Below are 21,809 nucleotides of genomic sequence, written 5' to 3' on the forward strand. Positions count from 1 at the left end.
TGCTCAAATGTACCTGTTTAAAGTGTTTATTGATGTGAGTAATAGAGTTCTACCTTCCTAAGTCTGGGCTGTTCATATTTTTTAATTATCTTGTTTTTCATCAGCCAGGGTTAGCAGCTGCCAAAGCAAATTTTCCTTGAAGGGTGGGGAATTGAGGGAAACAAGGGATATGTTGGCTCCTAAACTCATGTAAATGCTTAAATGACTAAAGACTGAAGGCCTTTGTCCTTCAGATAGCTATGCAGCTTCATCTCCTGCATTTCGAAACCTAGAAAATGCTGGGGGGTGAGGGTTGAAAACTGTTGTCAAAAGATTATACTGTAATTGTCTGCTGAAATAACTAATTCCATATATATAACTAAAAAGAAAAGGAGTACTTGTGGCACCTTAGAGACTAACCAATTTATTTGAGCATAAGCTTTCGTACAGCTACAGGTAGCTCACGAAAGCTTATGCTCAAATAAATTGGTTAGTCTCTAAGATGCCACAAGTACTCCTTTTCTTTTTGCGAATACAGAGTAACACGGCTGCTACTCTGAAACCTATATTTAACTAGTTAACTATTTTCAAAAGCTAAAAGGTTTAATGACATTGAGAGAGGGTGCTCTCATTTTTTAGAAGTCTGAACTATCCCTGATTTACCTGTTTAAATACCTGTCTCTAAAGGTGAGTGAATCATAGAATATCAGGGTTGGAAGGGACCCCAGAAGGTCATCTAGTCAAACCCCCTGCTCGAAGCAGGACCAATTCCCAGTTAAATCATCCCAGCCAGGGCTTTGTCAAGCCTGACCTTAAAAACCTCTAAGGAAGGAGATTCTACCACCTCCGTAGGTAACGCATTCCAGTGTTTCACCACCCTCATAGTGAAAATTTTTTTCCTAATATCCAATCTAAACCTCCCCCCCTGCAACTTGAGACCATTACTCCTCGTTCTGTCATCTGCTACCATTGAGAACAGTCTAGAGCCATCCTCTTTGGAACCCCCTTTCAGGTCGTTGAAAGCAGCTATCAAATCCCCCCTCATTCTTCTCTTTTGCAGACTAAACAATCCCAGCTCCCTCAGCCTCTCCTCATAAGTCATGTGTTCTAGACCCCTAATCATTTTTGTTGCCCTTCGCTGGACTCTCTCCAATTTATCCACATCCTTCTTGTAGTGTGGGGCCCAAAACTGGACACAGTACTCCAGATGAGGCCTCACCAATGTCGAATAGAGGGGAACGATCACGTCCCTCGATCTGCTCGCTATGCCCCTACTTATACATCCCAAAATGCCATTGGCCTTCTTGGCAACAAGGGCACACTGCTGACTCATATCCAGCTTCTCGTCCACTGTCACCCCTAGGTCCTTTTCCACAGAACTGCTGCCTAGCCATTCGGTCCCTAGTCTGTAGCGGTGCATTGGATTCTTCCGTCCTAAGTGCAGGACCCTGCACTTATCCTTATTGAACCTCATCAGATTTCTTTTGGCCCAATCCTCCAATTTGTCTAGGTCCTTCTGTATCCTATCCCTCCCCTCCAGCGTATCTACCACTCCTCCCAGTTTAGTATCATCCGCAAATTTGCTGAGAGTGCAATCTACACCATCCTCCAGATCATTTATGAAGATATTGAACAAAACCGGCCCCAGGACCGACCCTTGGGGCACTCCACTTGACACCGGCTGCCAACTAGACATGGAGCCATTGATCACTACCTGTTGAGCCCGACAATCTAGCCAGCTTTCTACCCACCTTATAGTGCATTCATCCAGCCCATACTTCCTTAACTTGCTGACAAGAATACTGTGGGAGACCGTGTCAAAAGCTTTGCTAAAGTCAAGAAACAATACATCCACTGCTTTCCCTTCATCCACAGAACCAGTAATCTCATCATAAAAGGCGATTAGATTAGTCAGGCATGACCTTCCCTTGGTGAATCCATGCTGGCTGTTCCTGATCACTTTCCTCTCATGCAAGTGCTTCAGGATTGATTCTTTGAGGACCTGCTCCATGATTTTTCCAGGGACTGAGGTGAGGCTGACTGGCCTGTAGTGATGTGTAATCGAGCCATACTTCTGGATTCATGTTCATCATATGACTTTTATGTTAAAATAACTTATGTTGTGCAGTAATGTCCATTGCACTCACAGGGCAAGATATATTCCCTGCTCCAGAGAACACAACCTGTTTAAATGTTTCTAGCATGTGGGTGCTAGGTACATAAATTAGGAGACACCAGTTTAGATACAAAAGTGTAAAATAACAAAAAAAAATCTTCCCCACCAAAGAAACCCCCCAAAAAGTCTTCCTTTCTTTGTCTTATAACACTTCCTGAATTGAGTAAGTCTCAGTAACTCTTCCAGGAGGAATTATGTTGGGCTGCTTCATCTACATTATTGATGGAAGGCCTGTAAGCGAGGGCTGGAATGTCATTCCTGCGGTAACATTATCCAGGCTGCTAAAGGGTTACAGCTGCTCAGTGCTTCTATTCTTGGAGCTCTGGCTTTTCTAAAAGGTAAGCTCTGGGAATCATTTTCGGGAAGTTCTCTGGCCTGCGTTATACAGGAGGTCAGACTAGATGATCAGAATGGTCCCTTTGGAATATGCATATTTAAAATAAGACAAACACAGGACGTTCCTGAATTTCTCAAGTTAAACCTCCTCATCAAAAAGCTATCATTTGCCATCAAATGATGGGAGAAGATAGTAATGGCACCACAGTGTATTTATCAAGGCATGAGATGGATTTTTTTATTGTTAGAAGCCTTTATATCAAGAGTGTACCCTTCTAATAGCTATGGCCTAGGTCAGTTGCAAATTACTGGGCTCAGTGTAGGAGGTAGTGGGTGAAATATGGCCTCTATTATGCAGGAAGTCAGAATGGTCCCTTCTGGCCTTAAAATCTTGGAATCCATGGAACCAACTGTCATTTCCTTTACTCTGACAAGTGATGAGCTCCATTCTGCAATTTTTTTTGCCCCTCATGGAAATTTTATTTTTTTTTGTACTTTGTTGTTGTTCCTTACCTACTGCTATTTATTTATGTATTTCTAACAAAGAGAACTCTCCATTCCTTCTGCTCATGGGAGAAACCCTGTCTGTTTGTCTGTCCTGTCTCAGGATTTCCTCTGTGATGACCTTTCAGAATCTGCACTTTTCCATGCTTGTTCTTTACCAAATACCTGACTCAACTGCTTTAACCCCTGCATTGGTTATGCTTGGAAAAGGCCCTTTGCAGTTTATTTGCACTAGGGAAGATGCAATTTGAAGTCAGTGCCAGGATATCACTGAGAGCCACCAGTTCCCAGGCAAAGCACCTTAGGTGTGTCCTGGCCTCCTCAGAAGTTGACTGTATAGGCCTATAGATTTGAAATGATCAAATGACTGCCCTGCTGGGAGGTGGAATCCTGCACCAGAACAGTCTGCTTCCATGAAGTTAAGCACCACAGTGCTGGTTAGATGTCTTGCAAGTGGTAACTGAACTTCAGATCATCAGTGTCAGAGATGGAATCTCTGGGAATGGCAGAGTTTAACATGTCCCATGTCACATTTGACTCTGATTTGGAGATTAGGTTGGGTTTCGCCCCCACTAAACTGGAGATCACCTTGCACATCTTGACTGTCCTCAACCTGTGCCAGTTTCTTAGAGCTTTTCAGACACCATTGACCTGTCATAGTCAATGTGTCAAACCAAGTTCAGAATACCTTTTCACTGGTATGTGGTCTATGGAATGTGTGTCTTATGGCTGATGGGACTGTACAGGTGCTGAATGCACTGAGAAGTTGAGGCACGCTTTCATCGCTGAGCTTGCTGGAAGCTGACATGCCAGGGTTTGCCATTTTTGGGGGACGGCAGCCTTTTGTTTCCTTGAAGTAGTCTGGATTAGTAATCATGCCAAGATACTTGATGCATTTGGGTCTAGGTATCTCCTTTCCCCGCATAGTTCAACAATTCATACCAGGAGGAACATGATTCTTTGGAAGACTATTTGCAGAATATGTGGGAATCGCCATCAGACAGATTTTGAACTACTGATTTGCTCCAAGAGAATACAAGTTTTTTCCAAATGTTACTGACCCTATCTTGTGCCCGTGAGGCCTTCATAAGGAAGGCCTTTCCTAAATGGGAAAAAAATTTCAGTATAATCTACGGTGTGAATTTAAACCAACATAGTTACACCAGTATAGCCCCCAGTGTGGACACACTTATTCTGATATGAGTGGCTTTATTTGGTTTAGTTTGTTGCTTGGGCAGGGGTTTAGTTAAACTAAGCTAAAAGCCACTTTTATACCAAAATGAGTGTCCTCGTAGGGCAGTATAACTAAATGGGTATAACTAGTCAAGCTTTCTCATGTAGACAAGTTCTAAATGTGTCATGTTCAAACAAAACGACAGATGAACTCTGTCTCTCCTTAGCATGACCCAATTCATATTCCAGAATATAATCCTGTGCCTGCAAATATGAATGCACAATTGGTGCATTCACCTAGTCTTGATAACTTGTCATTTAAGATGGACTTAACAGGACAGCATTAGGCGCTTGACATCAGACACTGTTACCAGGCCAGTGGACAGCACATATGAATGGGAATAGTCCAAGTACCACCTTCTCCTCCTCTATTGCAACTGATCATCAATAAAGCCCATTTAGTCACTGATTCTGCAGCATTCCTCTGAAAGAAGCAAATTTCCCATTTGCCCACGGGAAGACCATGGAAAGCCAGGATTTTGCAAAGGTTAGCCATGATCTGATAATGTCAGTGGATTGCCACTCCAACACAAGAATTAAAGGCTCTTCCTTATGGGGTGGAATGGTAGCTATGACTCCACTGCCAGCCCTGTCAAGCCTACTCTTTCAGTCTAAAGGGGACTACCGAATCCCTACCCACTGGAACCATTTTGTAGTATCACTGGTACTGCTCCTTGCTCCTTTGTCCTACATTTAGGTCACCAGTCTGAAATCTTTGGCTTCACCCATACATAGGGCTCTACCAAATTCACGGCCATGAAAAACACGTCACACAATCTGTTTTTTTGCGTGCTTTTACCCTATCCTATACAAATTTCCTGGGGGAGACCAGAGTTTCCCAAACTGGGGGTCGTGACACACAAGGAAGTTGAAGGGGAGTCACAGTATTGCCTCCCTTATTTCTGCGCTGACTTCGGAGCTGGGATGTTGGAGAGCGGCAGGTGTTGGCCAGGCACCCAGCTTTGAAGGCAGCATCCAACCAAGTATAAGTAAGGGTGGCAATACCATGCCACCCTTATTTGTGCTCTGCTGTCTTCAGAGTTAGGCGGCTGGAGAGTGGAGGGTGCTGACTGAGGGCCCAGCTCTGCAGGCAGCAGCGCAGAAGTAAGGGTGACCATACCATACCTGCCATCCGTACTTCTGCGCTGCTGCTGGCGGTGGCTCTGCCTTCAGAGCTGGGCTCCCAACCAGCAGCTGCCACCGCTCTCCAGCTGCCCAACTCTGAAGGCAGTGCCACCAACAGCAGCAGTGCAGAAGTAAGGGTAGCGGTGCTCCACACGACCCCCCTACAATAACCTTGTGACCCCGACAATTACAACACCGTGAAATTTCAGATTTAAGTTTCAGATTTAAGTTTCCCAAGCAAAATCTGCCCGCCCGCGCGCGCACACACAAAAGCTATCATAAAGCAATTTTGACTTGAAATAGAAGATGTTGATCTAGTAGTTACTTATGTATCTCAGTTGTGAACCAAGGCCTTCAGCATCTCCATTCTAATGTAACGCTCATCCTAAGAACTGAAGAGGGAAATTGATTCCACTCTTTCATCATTTTGCAGGGTAAGGATGCAATGCAGTCTGAGAGAGAAGAGTTGTTTGGTAAATGAGAAGCCACTATAGAGTTTGCAATGCCTCCTATGTCTCTAGCTCTCATTTATAAAGAATTTAATGAGTTTCTCAGGAATGGGCTGTACTTTGGGTAGTCGTTCTTGACACCACCTAGAGATATTCTGGATCCTTTCCAGGGCTGTCCATTAAGTCTGCCAAGTGTCTTGAGCAAGAGACCATTCCATCCCCAAGTACCTGATGCATAAATGCAGCAAGGTATTTCAGCCATCACTTTGGGCTCCTGATCCGGGTCTGTTGAAGCCGCTGTTCCTAATTAGGAAAGTGTCTGTCACGTTGTTATTCAAACCAGGTATATGATGATATGTGTTAGACACTCAGGGTCACATTTTAAAAGATGCACATGCACTCTTGAATGACCCAAATTTTGAAGAAAACCACCTACAGTGCATTTGCAATTTGAAGGTTATTTGCGTAGAACCTGTCCTAACTGGGCTTAGCTAAACTCAACCACTTTTCATAGTTTAAATGCAGGATAACACTTTGCTCCATTTTAGCAGATTGAATTATAATAGGCTGCAGTTCAAAATCACTGGGAAACAGAGGCAGCAAATATCCTTCTTAACCAGCATGTGCTTGTATATGCATATCTAGTCTGTTCAACCCATTGTGATCAATTTTTTATAGTACAGTTTGCAGTGAGTATAATATCAAGTATTTAAATGAATGAACATAGGAAAACATGGAGAATGTAGCACAGAACACTATGTAGAGTTCCTGTGTTTGCTTTTCTTTAGCTTGCTAGAAAGATTTTTCTCAGAAGCACTATATAATGTGTGTTTGATTTGTGTATTTAAGTTTCAGACAGTGAAGAGGATGATGATATTAAAGCAGTGCAAATGAGTTTTCAAGAAACAAAGAAACAGGAAGGTAGTCTTAATTTTAATTTTTCTTCTGTGTTTGTGAGTACCTTTTGACAGAGAATGTACAAGAAACTAAACTGTAACTTAATTTTATGTGACATGTCCTATAAAGAATACTGTCCAAAATGTTTAAGTACAGTAATTCCTCACTTAAAGTTGTCCCGGTTAACGTTGTTTCGTTGCTGGTCAATTAGAGAACATGCTCATTTAAAGTTGCGCAGTGTTCCCTTATAACGTTGTTTGGGAGCTGCGTGCTCTGTCCACTGCTTGCAGAAACAACAGCCTGCTGCAGCTAGCTGACTGGGGCTTGGGACCGGGGTGGACTGGCAGCCCCCCTATTAGCTTCCCGCTCCCCTAAGTTCCCTGTACGGCAGCTGCCCAGCAGGCTGTCAGTTCCCGGCAGTTCAGCTGTCCCTTCCCCCAGCGCCATGTGCTGCTCCTGTCCTCTGCCTTGGAGCTGCTCCCAGGAGCTTCCTGCTTGCTGTGCGGGGGAAAAAGGGGGGCTAATGTCAGGGTGTCCCCCGCTTACCCCATCTCTATAGAGCGGGGGGAGGATACAACAGGGTCAATGGAGGGAGCTTGCTGGCAGCAGCTGCTGTCTCAACTTGCTGATCTACTTAGAGTGGAGTCAGCATACTTAAAGGGGCAATGCGCATTTCTCACACACACACACACACACACACACACACACACGGTGTGTGTCTCTGTCTGCCATGCTGTCTCCCCTCCCTCCATTTGTGCTGCCCTGTAGAGTGTGGGACTACATTAACAACTTGTTAACCCTTGAGGGCTCAGTTGAGTGCTAGTTCATCATTTAGCAGTAAGGCATTCCCTGGGAAATAGCCCACCTTCTTACTTCACCACCTCAACCAAGCTTCACAAATGATCATTGCTGTGTATAGTATTAAATTTGTTTGTTTAAAACTTATACTGTCAATATAATATAGTCTTTTGTCTGGTGAAAAAAAATTCCCTGAAACCTAACCACCCTAATTTACATTAATTCTTATGGGGAAATTGGATTCGCTTAACATCGTTTCACTTAAAGTCATATTTTTCAGGAACATAACTACAACGTTAAGCGAAGAGTTACTGTATCTGTTTTTGCTTTATTGAACACTCATGAGTAGTGAGTATAGTGTTGAGGTATAAAGAAAAAACTTCATGCCAGCCAGAAAAATATGTGTCAGGCTAAGAATCTATTTCCACTGATTTACACAGGCTTAATAAGTCAGTTCAGGGTTAGTTGCTATATCTCAGCTTGGCACTCTAGTCTCCTGAAGGGGAGCTGTAAACTCTCACACAGTTACACATGAACAGGTTGAATTAATATATCTTACCTTACCTATTGGTAAATAATTCTGATACTTTCCCTATCATGCTTATTGTTGCTGTTCATCGCATGCTGTACTTTACTTATTCATTTTTGTTGATTACTGATGTACTGTCAAAGTACTATGTTGTATAAAGGTTTGATACATGTATGTTGGAGGTAAGAGGATTGAAAGTTAAAACAACACAGTAACATAAGACCGCTTTGTAATTGAGACTTGAACAAAGTCAAGATGTAATTGAATCTAATGTACGTATAGTTTAATTAGATTTACCAGATATTACCAAGTGTTGTTACTAAAGTCTAACTTGGTCAGCATTCTAGACTTTGTTTTTAAAAATACTTATATTAGCATCACTTATTTAAATGCATATGGAGTTCTAGGAGGCAGTTGGTTGTAAAGCTCGTTTTCCTCTTAATTTAGTTCCAGAATATGTGTGTTCATTCTGCACTTTGTTGCTCATTGGCTTTGTACTGGTTCCCTTTGAGAAACTAGGGGCTTGTGTAAACGGCTGGTTAGTGCACAGCAAGCCAGGGTGAGTGCACCAGCTTGCTGTGCAGTAACTCACCATGTAGGCACTGCTACAGTGCACTGGAAGTCCCAGCGCAGCTTAGTGTACTTCACGGCAAGCTGGTGCGCTGTAGAGTCATACTCTGGCTTGCCATGTAGACAATACTTAAGAGCAAGATAAAATTGATAGGAAAATGGTTGTGGATCTTAGGGATGTGATAGAACAAGAAATAGGCTCTTTTTGTTTAAACAGATTGTAAAATCCCCTGAGGAGTGATTTTGTTTTCCTATAGTCAACAATTCTTTATTTGTAGGGCACACTATAAAGAAGGACTAGAAAAATGACTGAGAATGATCAGGGTTTACCAGTAAGTCTGACCAGTTCACCTACTGGCTGCTTGTAGATGTTGACTAGGACCAGGGAAAGAAGTGATCCTTGTGGGATTCCACAAATGAGTGGCCTGGTAGTAGAGGTACAGTTTTCCATCAGAACCCATTTTAGCACATCGACCGGGACCCTGGGTACCTTTCTCAGATGAGACAGCAGTATCATATGGGTGACAGTGTAGAATGCTGCAGGGAGGTCCAGGAGGATGAGAGTGGATGTCTGTCCTCTATCCATTGACAGCAGGAGATCATCCATCTATGACACTAAATCGGTTTCAGCTCCATGGCCTGGCCTGACTCTCTACTGTGCTGGGTCTAGGATATTAGATTTAGTTAGAACCTGAACCTGACTGAATAAAAATGAAAACATTTTAAACTTGTATTATAGTAATTCAAATACCTCTTCTTTTGTGGCAATAATCAAGATTTCCATCACTGTGAAAAATTATTCAACCTTTGTCCCATTTTTTATGTGCTTGTGAATCTGACTGGCCTCCTTAAACAGAGGAGAAATTAAATTGTCGTTTATTTCATTAACCTATGATCTTAACAAGTACTAAAACTGCCTTGGGTTACCTCAAGCACAGTTTTTCTGTTAGTGAATTTTGTGCTGCAGTGGCAGCATTGAAAACTAATGTCTTCTCCTTATCCAAATCACAGGCCACAGGAATGTAAGTTGTTCTTTGAGTGCTTGATCATGTCGATTCCATTCTAGGTGTGCGCATGCTCACATACGTGGTCATCGGAGATTTTTGCCTTAGCGGTATCCGTAGGGCCAGCTGTAGCGCCCCCTTGAGTGCCGCACTCATGCGTCGGTATATCAAGCGCCGCCGGCCCTATGCCCTCTCAGTTCCTTCTTACCACCTGTGGTGATTAGGGCTAGTGGTTTTGTCTCTTCTGATTTCGAGCCTTAGGGCCTTGTAAATAGCTTATCTATAGTAGTTATGTTAAGTAGTTGTTAATTGTAGTTAGAAGTTAGAGTCCCAGTGGGGACTTTGCCTCGGTTGGGGCATGCCCCGGTCATCAGGGTTTAAGTCCTGTCCAGACTGTAACAGGCCTATGCCTGTAAGTGACACCCACAGCAGCTGCCTCAAGTGCTTGGGGGAATCGCATGTGAAGGACAAGTGTTGTATTTGTAAAATTTTTTGACCCAGGACTCAGAAAGTATGGGATATTCGTTTGCGGGCTCTCCTCATGGAGGCTGCCCTTCGTCCAGCTTCTGAGCTGTCCTGCCAAGACTCACCTAATACATCGGCCTTGGTGCTCCGCACACCCCCCCGGCATCCGGCTCCGCCCATTACCGCTCCCCATTGCCAGTGCCCAAAAAGAAAACAAAGAAGCACAGCTCCCCAGTACTGGGCAAGAAGGGCAATGGGACATGGAGCAAAGGACCCAGTTTGGGCCGCCCGGCCACTCTGGAGCCACGTGTACGTACCTCCCCAGATGGGGTCCTTAACCCCTTAAAGGATCCACCAACGACTCCCGGGAGTGGTAAGGGATCCAGATTCCTGACGGCATCGACGCCTTCCCTGGCTTCCCTGGCGCCAAGAGAGCAGTGGCCTGCACCTGCACCGCTGGCACTGGACGTGCCACAGGAAACAGCAAAGGCTCCCTACAAGGGCAAGCCAACCACTAATACCCCTCAGGAGGCAGTGGAGCACCACTTATCACCCAAGACAAGGCAGCGCTCTCCTCCTCCGCGCCGCAGATCTCCGGAGTCACAGCCCAGATTCTCTGGGCTCACCCTTGCTCACCGGCACTGTGATCATGGTCCCCGCCAACTCGATGCGGATTTCCTAGGGGGAGGCACCAGTGCCATACTACCAGTACCGTTCGCCCTCCCGCCAGTTGTCCTCTCAGCGCAGCTCTCGGTCGCCTGCCCCGTGGGAGCGCTCCCTGTCATGACTCTGGTCCCCCTGGCACCGGTCCCCTCAATACTGGCGCCGGTCCTCTTACTCCGGGCATCAACGGTCAGCAGGCAGACACAGGTGTTGGCAGCCCCATCATGGTCACCGGAAGGGGATTCTTCTGGAACGGAAGGGCAGTTCTGCCCCTTGCCCAGACTCCACCAGCACGACTGGGCACCCGAAGCTGCCTTGGAAGCCCGGCCAGTGACCAGCACAGTGGTCTTTTTGGAGTGCATGGGACATGCTGGTCATGACAGTGCCCCCTTCACACCGCTCAACTGCCACTGACTTGGAGCAACAGTTGGCGGCAACAACAGCACCAGGCTCAGTGCATGAGTCGCGTTCAGAGGTCAGGGTAGAGGAGACTGAACCCACCCGTAAACCTCCCTCCCCCATGGGGGATGATGCTCCGGGGCCTCCCCCAGTGGTACAGTCATCTTCATCCCAGGACAAGGCAGTCATGGGACCCTCGAGGTCCAGCCCGCCTGATGATTTTAAAGAACACCAGGCCCTCCTTTGATGGGTGGCCAAGAACTTGGGCCTAGAGGTGGAGGAGATGGCCGAGCGGGCGGACGCCTTGTTCAAAATCCTCTCAACCCCTGCCTGTGTTGCACTACCAGTGCATGATAGGGTCCTCAAAATTGCCAACGCCCTCCGGCAAACCCCATCATCCATCCCTTCACCCCCTCCAAAAGGGCCGAAAAGAAGTACTTTCTCCCAGCCAAAGCATTTATATCCACCCACCTCCGGGCTCGCTGGTTGTCTCTGCAGCCAACGAAAAATACAAGACCAGCTCAATTCCCAAAAATAGAGGCCAAAAAACTAGATCTTTCTGCGAGAAAAATGTATTCCACTGGCAGCCTGCAGTTCCGGGTGGCAAGCCATCAGGCCTCTTGAGCAGATACAATTTTAACTTATGGGACTCCTTCCGTAAGTTCAAGGAGTCCCTCATGCACGGTTTGGCCCAAGAATTCGGCACCCTAGTAGAGGAGGGCACCGCGGCGGCTAGGTGCTCCCTCCAAATGGCATGGGATGCGTCGGACTCAGTAGCAAGGGTGATCATGGCGGCGGTGGTTATGAGGCGCACCTTCTGGCTTCAAACCACTGGCCTTTCCCAATAGATGCAGACCTTCATCCAGGACCTCCTATTCGATGGGAGTGGACTCTTCTCTGAACAGATGGATGTGAGGCTGCATGAGTTAAAGGACAGTTGGGCCACCCTTTGCCCACTGGGCATGCATACGCCACAATCTGCATGGAAGCAATTCCGGCTGCCCCTGCTGCCAAGGCTTTGGCAGCCTCATCAGGGGTCTGCAAGGAGAAGGGATAGAGACGCATGTTTTAGTCATCACCGCCCTTCCTCCTCCCACTCACCCGCGCAGCCTGGCCTGGCGAAGCATCCCAGGGGTTAGAAGCGCTCATTTTGAAGGTGGGCTCGAGAGCAACACGCCAATGAATTTCCAGGAATCACCTTGTTCTTTCCTTGGCTGTCTACATCCCTAGCATTTGGCCTGGTTGCAGGTCACCTCAGACTGATGGGTGCTGGACATAGTATCTTGGGACTATACCCTGCAATTTTTGTCCGCCCCTCTCTCCCACCCCCCAATCTTTCCCAACCCTTTTCAGGGACCATTCCCACGAGCAACTCCTCGTTTAAGGGGTTGAGAACCTCCCGCACCGGGGGGCGATGGAGGAGGTCCCTTGGGACATGAAAGGAAAAGGGTTCTATTCTTTCTACTTCCTAATCCCAAAGGTAAAAGGGAGCCTCAAACCCATGCTGGACCTGCATCGCCTCAACAAGTCTCTCAAAAAGTTGAAGTTTCTCATGGTCTCTCTGGCCTCCATCATCCCCTCCTTGGATCCGGGAGACTGGTATGCTGCCCTCAACTTACAAGATGCTTATTTCTATATTTCCATATTCTCAGGTCACAGGCGCTTCCTCCGTTTCATAATGGGCGGGTGCCATTTTCAATTCACAATGCTACCCTTTGGCCTCTCTTCGTCCCCAAGGGTGTTCACAAAATGTATGGTGCCAGTGGCTGCTTCCTGAGACATCGAGGGGTCCAGGTCTTCCCATATCTTCATAACTGGCTCATCAAAGGCAGGTCTCAGGAGCAAGTGCAGAGGAGTCTCAATGTGGTGCATTGCACCTGCTGCAACCTGGGCCTGTTAATAAATGAGAAAAAATCCACCTTAATGGCCATCCAGCGAATAGAGTTCCTCGGGGCAGTTCTTGACTCCACATGAGCCAGAGCCTTCCTTCTGGAAGCGCATTTTCAGGCCGTGTCGGATCTGATCTCCCTTGTAAAGAACAATCCGTTCACCATGCCTCACACCTGCCTGTGGCTGTTGGGCCACATGGCCGCATGTACGTATGTGGTCAGCCATGCTCTGCTCCATCTCTGGTGCCTGCAAGCGTGGCTGGCATCGATCTACATCCCCAACAGGCCATGACCTAGATCGAGTAGTCAGGGTCTGGACCACATCAGATCATTCCTGAATTGGTCAGTGCTGGAGGGAGTCCTCTTCGCAACCCTGTCCCTGACCCTGGTCTCCGATGCTTCGGACCTGGGCTGGGGAACCCACCTGGGTGAGCTGAGCACCCAGGGCCACTGATTGCAGGACGATCTGGCTCTCCATGTCAGCGTCAGGTTGCTCAAAGCAGTTCACTTGGCCTGCGAGGCTTTCTTGCGCCATCTGAAGGGCAGGGTGGTGCAGGTCCTGACGGACAACACTGCCACTGTATTACATCAACAGACAGGGCGGTGCCAGGTCTTTGGCCCTTTGTTAAGAAGCTCTCTGCCTTTGGGATTTTTGTGTGCGGCATGCCATTCATCTGATAGCTGCACACCTGCCTGGAACCAGGAATGTGCTGGCAGATCACCTCAGCAGGACTTTCTCATCTCATCATGAGTGGTTGCTCCATTTGGAGGTGGTCAGCATAATCTTCCAGAGATGGGGGATTCTCCAGGTGGACCTGCTTGCGTCCAGACAGAACAGAAAATGCAACGTGTTCTCTTAGATCTGGGAAATGGACAGAGGCTCCTTGTCAGACGTCGGGGGCACTGATGTACTCCTTCCCGCCAGTGCTGTTGATTCACAGGGTCCTGGTGAAGATCAAGCAAGATAGGGCAAGAGTTATTCTTATAGCCCCCACGTGGCCTAACCAGCACTGGTTCGGCACGTTGAGCCTTTCGGTAGCCACCCTGCTCCAGCTGCCCCTCTGGCTGGATCTGCTATCACAGAACAACACCAGTCTTTTACATCCGAACCTGGCGGCGCTGCACTTGACAGCTTGGCTACTGCATGGCTAAGCACGGACAAACGGGCCTGCTCGGCCTGTGTCCAGCAGGTCTTGCTGGGTAGCAGGAAACCCTCCACCAGAGCAACTTACTTGGCCAGATGGAAAAGATTCATGTTTTGGGCCTTGGAATGGCATGTTCAGGCCGAGCAGGAGATCCTGGATTATCTGCTGCACCTAAAACTCCAAGGTTTGTCCCTATCATGGATCAAGGTCCACCTGGCTGCTATCTCGGCTTTCCATCCTCCATTCCAAGGCAGGTCCATCTTTGCTCACAACATGATGGCATGTTTTTTTGAAAGGTCTGGAGCATTTCTACATGCACGTCTGGGATTCCGTCCCCCCGCCCCGGTACCTGAATGTCATGCTGTTGAGGCTCATGAGGTCTCTCCCTTTGAGCCTCTGGCTTCCTGCTGTCTTCTGCTTCTCTCCTGGAAGGTCTTGTTCCTGGTCGCAATAACATCAGCCCACAAGGTGTCCGAAATCAGGGTGCTTACTTCGGAGCCTCCTTATATGGTCTTCTACAAGGATAAGATCCAGCTGTGACTGCACCCAGCATTTCTGTCCAAGGTCATTTCCCAGTTTTGTACTGGCCAGGACATATACTTACCAGTCTTCTTTCCAAAGCCTCATGTATCAGATGAGGAGCGCAGGCTACCCACCCTGGACATCAGGAGGGTGCTGGTCTTCTACATAGATAGAACAAAGCCGTTCCCTAAGTCAACGCAGTTGTTTGTTGCGGTGGCAGACAGAATGAAAGGTCACGCAATGTCTGCTCAGAGGATTTCATCCTGGATCACGGACTGCATTCGCTACTACTGTGAGCTGGCGAAAATGCCTCTGCCAGCGATTGTGATTGCACACTCGAGTAGGGCACAAGCATTGTCAGCGGCTTTCCTGGCACAGGTACCAATCCAAGAGATCTGCAGGGCTGCTACTTGGTCATCTGTCCACATGCTCATGTCTCATTATGCGCTTCCCAGCAAGCTCGAGACGATGCTGGCTTTGGCAGAGCAGTGCTGCAAGCTGCAAGACCATGAACTCTGAGTCCACCTGCATTGATACTGCTTGTGAGTCACCTAGAATGGAATCAACATGAGCAAGCACTCGCAGAAGGAAAAAACGGTTACCTACCTGTTTTGTAACTGTTGTTCTTTGAGATGTGCTGCTCATGTCCATTCCATTACCTGCCCTCCTGCCCCTCTGTTGGGGTTGTCAGCAAGAAGGCACTGAGAGGCCGTAGGGCCGGCGGCGCCTGATATACTGACGCATGAGCGCAGCGCTCAAGGGGGTGCCACAGCTGGCCCTATGGATACCGTTAAGGCAAAAATCTCCGACGATCGTGCACGTGGGCACGCGCACACCTAGAATGGAATGGACATGAGCAACAACATCTCGAAGAACAACAGTTGTGAAAAAGGTGGGTAACCATTTTTTTTCTCATTCTACCCTGCCAATGTGGTTAAGTTCTGAGATGGATTTGGATCTACTACATTAGGAGCAAGAGAGTTAGTTCAGTCTCCATCCCCACTCATCCGTGTGCCTCTCTAATGAGGCTTGTAACAATGGTGCCAACTTAGATTATATGTCTTGTGATTACAATACTTGTTGACTAAGAACTGGGCTGAACCATATGAAAGCTTGTCTATTTTATGGAACTTTAAATTTTAAAAACAATATTTCCTTTTTAGTTTCCTCTCTATACACTTTGTCTGGTATCTATCTTCATTAATGATCTGGAGGATGGTGTGGATTGCACCCTCAGCAAGTTTGCGGATGACACTAAACTGGGAGGAATGGTAGATACGCTGGAGGGTAGGGATAGGATACAGAGGGATCTAGACAAATTGGAGGATTGGGCCAAAAGAAATCTGATGAGGTTCAACAAGGACAAGTGCAGAGTCCTGCACTTAAGACGGAAGAATCTAATGCACCGCTACAGACCAGGGATCGAATGGCTAGGCAGCAGTTCTGCAGAGAAGGACCTAGGGGTGACAGTGGACGAGAAGCTGGATATGAGTCAACAGTGTGCCCTTGTTGCCAAGAAGGCCAGTGGCATTTTGGGCTGTATAAGTAGGGGCATTGCCAGCAGATCAAGGGACGTGATCGTTCCCCTCTATTCGACATTGGTGAGGCCTCATCTGGAGTACTGTGTCCAATTTTGGGCCCCACACTACAAGAAGGATGTGGATAAATTGGAGAGAGTCCAGCGAAGGGCAACAAAAATGATTAGGGGTCTGGAACACATGACTTATGAGGAGAGTCTGAGGGAACTGGGATTGTTTAGTCTGCAGAAGAGAAGAATGAGGGGGGATTTGATAGCTGCTTTTAACTACCTGAAAGGTGGATCCAAAGAGGATGGATCTAGACTGTTCTCAGTGATAGGAGATGACAGGACAAGGAGTAATGGTCTCAAGTTGCAGTGGGGGAGATTTAGGTTGGATATTAGGAAAAGCTTTTTCACTAGGAGGGTGGTGAAACACTGGAATGCGTTACCTAGGGAGGTGGTGGAATCCCCTTCCTTGGAAGTTTTTGAGGTCAGGCTTGACAAAGCCCTGGCTGGGATGATTTAGTTGGGATTGGTCCTGCTCTGGGCAGGGGGTTGGACTAGATGGCCTCCAGAGGTCCCTTCCAACTCTGTTATTCTATGATTTATAACAAATACCTAGATAGTTATATTTGTACTTGTCACCTGAACCAAAGATGTCCTGACATGAGGATTAGTTTGATTCAGTGAAAGGCTGTTTTCATATTTTGGAATTATGAATAGATAGCATGAGGCATAACAAGAAAATGATGTATCTTCTAGCTTGCTCACCTTTTTGTACTCTATCCTTGATTGACAATGATTGAACACAACAATTTTAAAGATGTAACTACTCCTCAGTTGCATAGAGTATGTACATTATTTGTTGGTTGCCAACCACAATTTGAAACTCTAATCTTTTTTACTTAGAGGAAGATGTGGAATTACAAGAAGCTATCAAAAGAAGCCTGGAGGAAATGTAAATGAAGATACTCCTGTATGCAAATAGCATGCTATCAAAGCTGCTTACAGAAGCGGAAGCTTGTTCATCCTTTAACAAAGGGTCAGAAAATACTGCTTTAAAAATGTGCTTATTCCTTTAATGGTTAAACTTGTAATTAATATGTTGCTGATTGTGTCATGCAACTAAATTGACAAATGGAGCTTATGGATGTATGTGTTGCAACATTCTGTATATGACAAAGGAAAATAAATTGTTAAAAGCGTTACACATTCCTTTTCTAATGATTCATGACTAACTTTAAGCTCAATTCTTGTTCTGATCTAGTCATGTAACTTGAGGTAGGTTGATCCTATACATGTTGTGGTGTCTTTAAAGGGTCGTTCATTTAATTCTTCCATTGTAAAAATGTCATTGTCTCATTTTACTTTTTCAGTGTACCCTTTGCAACAGATAAAAATAGTAAACCTCAGTTAATCTCAGACCACCTTGCCTTACTGATAATTTTATAAAGAGAAGCTTAGTCTCCAGGCCTGCAATTTACGATTCATGGGCTCACCCCTATGCCTGCACAAAGCTTTACTCCACATGAGCACAGAGGTATGCCCACAAGTTGTAAATTGCAGGGTCGGTGTCCTAGAATGTACAGTTGTTTACTGCTATCTTTACCTTTATTTTTTAGGAGTGTGCATATTTTAATTTGAGTATGAGAGCTTGTTATTCCTGTTGATTTAAAAATCTCGTCAGCTGAATACCCTGTCTTGTTTAAGGCTGAAGCAAAGTTTGTAAATAAAAACACTGAAGCAAAAATTGTTTGTTTTCAAAATCTCTCTCTTGTTTGAGGTACAAGTGAAATAATTTAAGCAGGCAAGTCCTTCCTGTATTCCATCCTCTTTATAATATGCATTTGTTGGTTTTTAAAGAGGTGGTGTTTCAATATTTGACAATAATTAAAAACATTACTGTTTTTGTATGCTGTCCTTAATTTTTTAAGAGAAATGCCTCTACCTTTCCCTTCTCAAGCTTTTCGATCCCCTTTCCTCCACAAAAAAATACCTGTGCATGCCAGCTGGCTTTACCCAGTTTATCTCGCTTCTGTTGATTGTAGATGTAGATGAAGGAAAGTTTAGTGAAATATAATACCATCTCCGCATTTTATTTTTGCATAAGCACTTGACAGCTTGTCTGTAACTGGTGTAACTCTAAAGTACATCATATACAGAAATACCTGTTCTCTAAAAATGAGCCGATGTATTAAAAAGGAACACAACATTTTACTGAATGTAAACCCTTACAAAAAGTAAAAATAACACACTGCTGTAATTCCTTAAACTTCAAAAATGTGCTATGAAATAGCGACATGGACTTCAGTGTTTGCTATCTGATATCTCTGTTGCAAATAAAGCTGACCTGAAGCCACTCATCTAGAGTATCTAGAGAGGAATCTCACAGCTCTTTAACAATCATACAAGTAGCTGAAAGATGCAACTCATTTGAATCCTGGTAAACATTTTGGAAAGGGTTTTCACTGCTGTTGGGGGGGGAAAAAATTCTGAATGTGACAGTAATGTAAGTAGAACATTGCTACTCTATTAGACCTGTTGCTAGGAAAGCAGAGGTAAGATTTATTTTACTGTAGTCTCATTTAAATCTGCACCTGCAGCTCCCATCTGAGGGAAATGCCACTTGAGTCTTGAAGCTGGTTCAGGACACTCCTCTTCAACCTCCTGAACATGAGACTCAGTCACCAGAAGAACAAATGGTCTTACTAAACAAGCTTTCGTAATAAAATACATTCAAAGGCGGTCTTTCATCCCAAAGAGGTTTTCAAACTAAAAGATAATGGGTTGTAAAATTATTTTAGGCTGAAAGTCCCATTCTAACCATAGTGTATTCCTGAGTATCCATATAACATGGGGGACATAGATTTTATTTGGATAATCGGGAGTTCAGAGTACCAACGGGGCAGGAGACATTCAGCAGCGGGGGGGCCTCTCCCCTGGCCAGGGATTCGTCATCCTTCTTGCATTCCTGGCTGGGGTGTCTGCTCTGCCCCGTTCACTCAGTCCCATGACAGCACTGCTGCAGAGGGCTCCCTGCACTGCTGCAGGGCCGGTGATACCTCATCCATATGGGCCAAAAGAGAGACCCCTGAACAGGACTCTGCTGTGCACCACCAGGATTATAGCCTTCTCTGTACATTGCATCTGTGGGGATTGGCAGCACAGGGAGCCCTCCGCAGCTCTGCTGTAACGGCCTCCTCTCACACTTCTGTGACAGCAGGACAGCAGAGGCTTCCCGTACTGCTGTAGGAGTCATTCAGCAGCAGGGTGGCCTCCCCTACAGCCAGGGGCTTGTCCTCTTCCTCCTCCAATTCCTGGCCAGGGGTCTCTGCCCTGTTGTCCAAAGTTTCATGTTATCTGTATTCCTTCCTTTTCCCCCAGCATGAGATACGCTTGGGACAAGGAAGGGATTCGGATATTTGGTACATTTGGATTTCAGATACATGGGAGTATACTGTATAGAGGAGTATTATGAAAGCTTACTTCACCTGATGCACTTTGTTCTTCTGGGCCGTAGCGATGGGTAAGCCTAAATACATAAGCTGTTTATTCCCCTCTAGAGTCGAGTACCTTGGTTTCTGAGCAGCTGCCAACTTGCATTCTTTATCCCTCACACCAGCAAATGCTGCAGTAAATATAAAGACTGATTATACCTGTTTGCCTATGAGTAGGTAAGTGCTATTATCCCCATTTTACAGATGGGACCTAAGACACAGAAAGGTTAAGTGACTTGCCCAGGGTCACACAGAATATCTGTAGTATAGTTGGCAATTGAACCCTCTTGTGTCATCTCCTAGGCTAGTGTCCTAACCATGGGACAGTCTTTCCTCTCATTAGCTACATGTGGTTCTATTCTCTACCTAGTCAATTAGGCTCTAATAATTAGGGCAGCCATGTATGTTATAAAGAATGTCAAGAAGTATGGTTATCCTGATTTCTGCCCATGGTTTCCGAGATCACTAAACAGTTCTCGACTGCCTGCCTCCAAAGCTTTCTCAGTTACTGCATCCTTCAGCATAATCTTCCAGCTCTTCCATTCTCACAAGTATGTTGTCTCAAAACAACAAAATGTGTGTGTCCAGATTATTCACTTTCATATCAAGGGACTCTGCTTTATTCTTCAATCAGAACAAGGTGTTCTGTAATCTACCTGATTCAGAATTTATTGCTTCTAGAAGATTGTTTGATAAATCTTAGGTAGCTGACTCAGACTCAATGCGGACACCCAGCATTGAAGGGTCTGGATCTGCAATTGTGGTGGCAATTCATGTGGTGAAAAAATTTTGACTGCCCCTTTCCCTTTGTAACATAAAGCAGTACAAGTGACTTGTTCATTAGACATTTACTTACAAGATTGTTAGAATTCATTTCTCACCCCCTCCAGAATACTTGTAATAAGTCCTTTTGTTTGCTTTTTCACATAGCTATTTAAAAGGAAAAACTGCCCCACTCTGCCTTGCCAATTCCTACCTTTCATTTTAATGTTGTAACATTCAAATAGGTGTTCTCTGCCTTCCAATTGAATGTTGTTACAGCATTTGAATAGATATGGTATATAATGTCCAAAAGAATTTAGTGACTCCAGATGTTTTGCAAACCTACATTTGCTCTGGTGAGTATTAACTTAGTTCTATGACTTTAAAATCCCTGCCACTTGTTCTTTACCTTTTGATGCTCAATTTTTGTTTGTGGCACACTTTCCTTTGGTCATACGCATTTCTCTGTCTGCCAGGTGCAAAGAGAAAATAAGAAATAAGTTATAATAATTGTTATGAAACTTGTTATGGCCAGTAAAGCTTGATCCCTTTCTGGCTGCTTTTGTAAAGATTAAACTAAGATCACTGCCTCTCCTCTGTGGATTTTTTTTAACTGTGAATTATTTGTCTCATGTAATAGCTGTGTAGACTAGGTAACAAACAGGGTTATTTGTATCAACTTCTTAATGCTCAGAAATAAGTACTATAGCTACTTATAGGGGTCAGATCCTTTTGGAGTCTGAGGAAATCCCTATAGATGGCTCTATGTGGTAAATACTGTGCGACATGTAGGCCCTTCTAATCTTTACCAAATATGGTTAAGTTTACATAACTAATGAGGTCACAACATACTTTCTTTCATAAAAGGAAAGTCTTCCATCACCCTTGCATGCTATCTGAGAGATATTTACAATAACTGCTATCTCTGTTTTACAATTCATTTAACATAGAAACAAAACAGATGGAGCTGAACCTGACACAAAGGCTCTTTTTCGCTAACAGCTTCTCTACATGAATAGCTACTATGTATTTACCGCAAATCTACCGCCCAGAAGTGGGCTGTGCAGTAACTATTGGTGTGGATCTTGTTGATGTGCACTAACAGTTCCTTAGCATGCTTTGATCTGCCCTGTTTCAAATTGGGCTCAGTTAAAGCACACTAAGGAACATCTAAGGTGTGTCAGCAGGCTGTACATGGACATGCAGTGTGTGGCATGCTAGGGCGAGGTAGATTGAAATCTCAGCATGCCACGAACTAACTTCATATAGACAAGCTCTAAGTTAATCAAGAGAGTCTGTTCTTAATCTACCTTATCTACTTTTCCTTGGCATCTTTGAACTGATTCTA

At 45.3% G+C, this 21,809-nt stretch overlaps 1 protein-coding gene across 5 annotated transcripts in view; it reads left to right on the forward strand.

The window, feature by feature from the left end:
* The window catches only part of ZNF451 (zinc finger protein 451), a 69,136-nt gene extending 51,021 nt beyond the window's left edge, over window positions 1-18,115 (forward strand). For 4 of the 5 annotated variants that reach the window (XM_077812646.1, XM_077812647.1, XM_077812648.1 and 1 more), the window contains 2 exons: window positions 6,652-6,723; window positions 17,112-18,115. In XM_077812646.1, coding sequence (XP_077668772.1) covers window positions 6,652-6,723; window positions 17,112-17,164 — 125 coding nt within the window. In that variant the 3' untranslated portion in view covers window positions 17,165-18,115. The remainder of the gene's footprint in view (window positions 1-6,651; window positions 6,724-17,111) is intronic. The other variant, XM_077812650.1, reaches the window with a different exon arrangement.
* The last annotated feature ends 3,694 nt before the right edge of the window (window positions 18,116-21,809 follow it).

The sequence above is a fragment of the Eretmochelys imbricata genome, chromosome 3, assembly GCF_965152235.1.
Source record: "Eretmochelys imbricata isolate rEreImb1 chromosome 3, rEreImb1.hap1, whole genome shotgun sequence".
In the NCBI taxonomy this organism is placed as follows: Eukaryota; Metazoa; Chordata; order Testudines; family Cheloniidae; genus Eretmochelys; species Eretmochelys imbricata.